This window comes from Cicer arietinum, chromosome 5, assembly GCF_000331145.2.
Source record: "Cicer arietinum cultivar CDC Frontier isolate Library 1 chromosome 5, Cicar.CDCFrontier_v2.0, whole genome shotgun sequence".
Lineage (NCBI taxonomy): Eukaryota > Viridiplantae > Streptophyta > Magnoliopsida > Fabales > Fabaceae > Cicer > Cicer arietinum.
This window is the reverse complement of record NC_021164.2, coordinates 67,624,270-67,630,663: the sequence shown is the minus strand read 5'-3', so window position 1 is coordinate 67,630,663 and position 6,394 is coordinate 67,624,270. Positions and strand designations below refer to the sequence as shown.

The 6,394-nt window shown below is 30.9% G+C and overlaps 1 protein-coding gene and 1 pseudogene across 1 annotated transcript; one reads left to right on the top strand and one right to left on the bottom strand.

Moving 5' to 3' along the window:
• The first annotated feature begins 1,215 nt into the window (after nucleotides 1-1,215).
• LOC101490181 (uncharacterized) lies at nucleotides 1,216-4,663 on the top strand. Its single transcript, XM_004502525.4, has 4 exons — nucleotides 1,216-1,700; nucleotides 1,789-1,964; nucleotides 3,646-3,754; nucleotides 4,071-4,663. The coding sequence occupies exons 1-4, from the start codon at nucleotides 1,335-1,337 to the stop codon at nucleotides 4,377-4,379; spliced, it is 960 nt and encodes a 319-aa protein (XP_004502582.1). The 5' UTR covers nucleotides 1,216-1,334; the 3' UTR covers nucleotides 4,380-4,663.
• A 667-nt stretch (nucleotides 4,664-5,330) lies between these two features.
• LOC101489848 (amino acid permease 8-like) lies at nucleotides 5,331-6,394 on the bottom strand (annotated as a pseudogene).

Genomic DNA, 6,394 nt, shown 5'->3' with positions numbered 1-6,394 from the left:
TATGTATTTATTTTTTATTAGTTTTATTGGATATATATTATTTAAGTTAATATCTAAAGCATAGAAATAAAATAATTATTTAATTTTATTTGTAAAAAATGAGGTCTAATGTATTGGAATTTTAAAATTTTTGAACTAATTGTTTTGCGATAAACTATCATCCATATTAAAATTAAAATCTCGTTGATAGCTATTGCTTTAAAAATTACATTAATATCTAACTAACAGATTTGAAATACCACAATATCTATTTTGGCTAATATATAATGAGCATGTAAAGTTTTAATATCAATAAGGTACATCATTTCATCGTTTGTAATGATTAAATAATTAAATTTAAATAGATAATAAGTTTCAATTAAAAATAAATTGTTTAAAAAAATTCAAATTCAAATTTTAGTTAAAATAAATTTTTACTATTGTTTTACTTATTTATCTGCTGACCTCTAAATTATCAAGACTGATTCTCTTAATAATTAGATAATTAAATTAAAAAAAGTTATAAAATAGTACTTCAAAAGTTAAATAAAAAATTTATAAAATAGTATTTTAAATATCCAAAGACTACGTCATTTCGTATAGTAGATATTAATAATTATATTTATTTTATAATTGAAATTATGACTTAAATAAATCACTCAATAAAAATAAAACAAATATATATCTAACTATATCAATTGCATAGACACTTCTATAATAGATTGAAAATTGAAGGCTATCGATACAATTATTTCCTTAACAAATAAATTAATAATTATTTTGTAAATTAAAGTCTATTTATAAATTTTCATATTAGAAAATAAATTCATAAAAAAACATCATTTCATTATTTATAAACATTATACTAATTTTTTTATATTTTTAAAAAATATTTAACATTATTTTACTATAATAACAAAATCCAAAACTTTTTTAACAGTATTTCTTACACATTTTTTATAAATGATTCAATCAGTATAATTTTTAAATAATTTTAATAAATAAAAACGTATTTAATTATTGATTTAAAAATTTAATTATATATAATATTAGTATGAAAAAATTTACTTTCTAAAATATATAAATTATTAAAAAAATTGATTCTTACCCTAACAACTTAGAAAATAATATTTATAAAATGGTTGAAATTAGGTGACATTTTTGCACGGACTGAGCGTGTAAAGTGCAATCATACAGTTAAACTTGATTTGAAGAGCAATTGTAAATGTGTTTTTGGACATGTAAGTAGAATACTTGCGGTTTGCATTGCTATTTTCTTATGGCCAAAACTCACACAAGGTAAACCGCTCGCTTCTTTTCACTCTTCGTCAAAAAAATAAAATTGGAAAAGCATAATGAAGTTGATTAAAGATTCAATTCTCTTATCTCGGCGAAATCCTTCATCACTCTTTACCATTACTCGGTTTAAGACTTTCTTCTTTTCTCCTCTTCCCACTACTACCAAATTCTACTCCCAGTTTTTGACTTTTCCACATACTCCTCTAAAATCCCTTAATCTCCATGTCAAGAAGAAGAACTCTGATTCAGAGCCACTTCTAGAACCCACTATTGTCCACCAAGTACCACAAGACGAAGAAAAATATTATGTTGATAATGAATTTGAATATGAGGATGAATCTCAAATGGTCGAAGATGTTGATGACGGTGACGAGTATTATGATGAGGAAGAGGACTATGAGGACGAAAATACTGTGCCCTATGTAAGTTTTGTTGGAAAAAAACCCTATTATTGGTGTTGATAGAAACGTTTAATTTTGTTGCGTATTGTGACTTTGTTCGTTTTTGAAGGCGGGTGATGGCGAAGCAGGTGGTGGAATCTCCCTTGCGGGAACATGGTGGGATAAAAAAGCGTTAGCCGTTGCTAAAGAGGTTACTATGTCTTTTGGTGGTGACTTACAAATTTATGCTTTTAAAACTTTGCTCAGTTCCACCATTCGAGTGCGCATTGAGAAGCTTTCCAACAAGTAAGACATTATCATTGTTATTATCATGGTGGAAATATTTTGCTTCTTATTAATTATTGCTTGTTATAAGCACCGAGAATTTGTCCTAAATATAAGCCTCTTTTCAATTTAGCGTTTATTATTTATTTCTAAAGATAACCCTAATTAATACTATTAATTTGTCTAGATTATGAAAAATCATTATTGAATACATTTTTCTTTACAAAATAGACCCATTAACTACACTACCAAATAAGTGAAATTTGCAATAGGACTTATATTTCGAGACGAAAATAGTATTATGAGTAGGATAGATGAATTTCTGATTAATGTTATTTTATAGTACGAATAAATTACTATAGATAGATAATACACGCAGTGTTGTTAAAAACCGGCACTAACTTAGTGAAATTTGAACAAACCACTATTGTTTAGGACAAAATATTGTCAAATATAGACTATAGTAGTGACATAGTTATGTAGGGGAATTTGAATAAAACACCATTTTCTGCAATCCGCGATTGATAACACCAAAAATAATGCTTTAAAGGGGAACCTTGATGTTTTTGCTGTTTTTAATCAAATCCGCTCAATTTGATCAGATTAAGCGAACAAGCAAACATAGTTTACCACTTACCTTACCAAATGTGTGGCTACGTCTCTCATTTTGTGAAATGTATACCTAATTCGGATAGTTGAACTTCCTTAAAACTCAGCCAGGTTTAGTTTTCATTAATTTCATTTTTTTCATTATTTGACGGTGATTATGAATAAATGCATATCGATTCTGAATGGTTTCTGATTAATCTTTTGCAACCATTAAGTTTGAATTTGTATGGCCGGATATAGTAGGCGGAATCTAATGTGTGTGTTCGTGACATATGGTGAAATATTTGGGCTATATAACGGTATATCTTTCCTGGGAAATAATGTTATATAGAGGTTTATCTATTTTTTAGGTCATTCTGTAATTAGTTTGAGGCTTGTTTCCTTCACTCATCATATCTGTAGGGTGTTAGGCTAAGTTTCAGATTTTGGAACAGTTTGATCCGGAATTTGAACAGATTGTTATTGTTCCGCAATACGCTATTTAGTACAAAGTGTTGCCAAATAGCTGTTATTGCGTCACTATAGAACTATAGCACAGTGGAATTTGAACATACCGCTATTTTCCATAATTTGTAATTGACAACACTAGGTTCGCTAGAAAAAAATGTTGAAGTTTTTTTTATACTCAAAAGATGCTGAGGATTGATTCAGTTTACTAGTATTTGGTATTATTTATGTAAGAAAAAGAAGAAGCTTTTATTTACCTTTGTAATTTAAGTTCTGTAGAGTTTATGGAAAGAAACTCACTTTTGTCATGTGGCACCTTTCCTCCTAAAGAAGTAAGAAAAAGTCCTGAGATTTTTACAATTATATATCAAAGGTTAATGCATTCGATTGGTGCCTGATTTATCACACATTCTGAGTGCAAACATTTTTTGTGACCCTTAAAGAACTTTTACCTTATACGTTGCTCGAAGAATGAATTTCTAGCTTGTAACTACAGAGGCACTCATCAAGGATCAATTATCTGCATTATTTTTTGTTCCCCTAAGACAATTATTTCATTTTTGCATAAACGGCTGCTGAACTGAACTTGCTTTATATACATTGGAAGTATGCTTAATTTATGAATTCTGATTTCCATGTACAATAGATCTGGCTCGCCCACCATGGAGGATATTGAAGCCTTTTCTACAATCTACAGAGCAAAATTGGATGAAGCGGAACTTGCCAAATTCGTTCCTGAGAATTTAAGTTTGGAGGTACCACTTCAAGTATCTTACTGCTTTTTGTCTTAACCCGTGATTATCACGGTAATATTGGAGAGTGCAAATTACTGAAGTACTCTTTCGTCCAATTAGTTTCACTTGTGGCTTATCCACATTCCACAGTAAGCTTTTGATAATGTTTTTAAAAGTTAGAGGAAATGAACCATACTTTTTGCCAGGGGTCCAAGGTTATTGATAATGATATCCCTCTTGATTTTGAAAGATAATGCTGATGGATTGAAATTTTGATTTGTTATGTTGCTTAATATTGGTTCTACTAGCTTTTATATCTTTAGATGTGTTCCTTCAGGTGTCGTCTCCAGGTGTTGAAAGAGTAGTTCGGATTCCAGATGACCTAGACCGATTCAAGGACAGAGTTATGTATGTGAAATATGCCATTGATGATGATTCAAATAATCCATCTGCTGAAGGTGATGGTGTCTTGAAGCTTGAATCCTTTGACATGGAAACAAAATATTGCACATGGAGTTTAGCAAATGTAAGGGTCAACAGAGAGAAAGCAGGGAAAGGAAGACCACTGAATAAAAAGCAAAGAGAATGGCGTTTAAGTACCCCCTTTGATTCATTACATTTTGTACGGTTGCACTCAGACGTTTAAATTATTTATTTTCCTCGACAGTTGAAAGTTCGATCTCCATCTTTGTCTATGTATATGTCTGTAATGTGCACTCACAGTAAGGATCTGCGAGTTTTTTAGGTACTTAGAAACAGTCAACACATATAATTTTGTTGAGTTTATCTCTTTTTCACTTCTAAAATTGACTGTAAATGTGAAACTGGATGACAATTGTTCTATCATTTGTTGCCCTTGTTTCCTAACTGTTTAGAACTTGGATTGTCAATTGCTTCTTTAGCCGCCGCTATTAGCGGCAGCGCTGTTAATATGTTTTCTTTTCTTCTATCTAATACACCATGCACATACCATAAGCTGCTATTATTCGTCATAGACTTACTATTATTTCTTCAGCTTGCACATTCTAAAAGTCAGGCTCTGAAATACATGCATCGGTTTGTTTTTTTTGGGTTTGTCACAACACTTACTTGAGTCTGGTATATCTAAAAAAAACCTTTTGACAACAAGATTAGAATAGGTATGTTATGATAGTGAATAATAGGCCTGTTATCTAGATATCACTATAGCACAACGAGAATTGTGCTGTTGTATTAGAATTTACATTTTTTTTATCCGCATGCTACTTTACACAAAAGACACTCATTTTTTTTATCCAAAGAAATATTTATTGTAAAATTTTGAGCATCTTCAATGATAAACTCAATTTGTTGTATTTAAGTGTTTGTTGCAACTATGTGGCCTATCATACCATATTATTTTTAAGCAATTCATTCATTTTTGTATTTCAACGATGCAATGCAATTCATCAAATCTAAAATAATTCAACTATTTTTTTTTACCGAATCAAATTCAATTCAATTGTCAAAATACTTAAAATGAACGTAATGAGTTATTACATGTTATTATTTGGCCAACAAGTTTATCTCACCACTTGTTAGACCTAATATACAACTGGCAATTGTCATCACCTCTTTCATATGAGCTCAAAAGGCTTACTACTTAATAGTGCTTCTAAAACACTAAGGGAATCTTTCTTCCTTACTTCCTTAAGACAAAGAGGTGCTATTCTTTGTATGAGAAAATCTTGTATTTGTGGAGATTTTGACTAATTCCATGAATTGAAGCACCTACAACTGCCACTGAAACAAGGAAACAGAACAAATTCAAAAGTTGGAGCAAACACCACTTCAGTGAAAAAGTTCTTATTCCCTTTTGGGCAATGTGCATCTGTATAGGGAAAAAGACAACTAGAGCTCCAAATCCAATTGCTCCTAGCAGAGAGAGAACCTGATTAAAAAATGGCATTGGCATGGCAAGAATTGTTGCCAATATCACAAATACCGTCCACCAATTGGATATCTTTTTTTATGAAATCCAATTTAGGCCACATGATATCAGCATCCATTTAATAACACGAAAGATCGGCTGAGCCATCATTTGATATGCTCCAATCATGTTGATTACGATGAAAACATCGCCCATTGCAACCAACCAGAATGGCTCATAAAATCCTACAAAAATACTTCCTGGTGGGTGATCACCAAAAGCAGCATAATCAAGACAACTACATAGTAAAAATATTATTGTCATTGTTGAGACTCCTATCACATTAGCCTTTTTCATTTGTTTATTTTCTGGTGGATGTGACTTTAATGTATCCAGTATATCATAAATAACAGTAGCATAAGTACAAGCAAGATCTATGTTTCCCATTGAACTTAAAATCCTCCAAACTTTAATGTATTCAGTTGACACCCCTTTTCCTGAGATAACAACACTAAGACAAAGAACAATTGCAATGAATACATAACCAAATGAGGTGGTAGCAGCAACTGTTGAAATCCATGTCAATTTATGAAAGTTTAGAGTTTCCGACAACAAAATCTGCAATGTTCCAAAAGCAATCATGTATGGATGATGTTATTGGGTATTCCGCTGTTACACCGGCAAGTTTTCCATACATAATTAATCCACCAATTACTTGCATTGTTTCACCTAAGTAAACCTTGAGAGCTTGCATGTAAGTGTAGTTTCTCTTG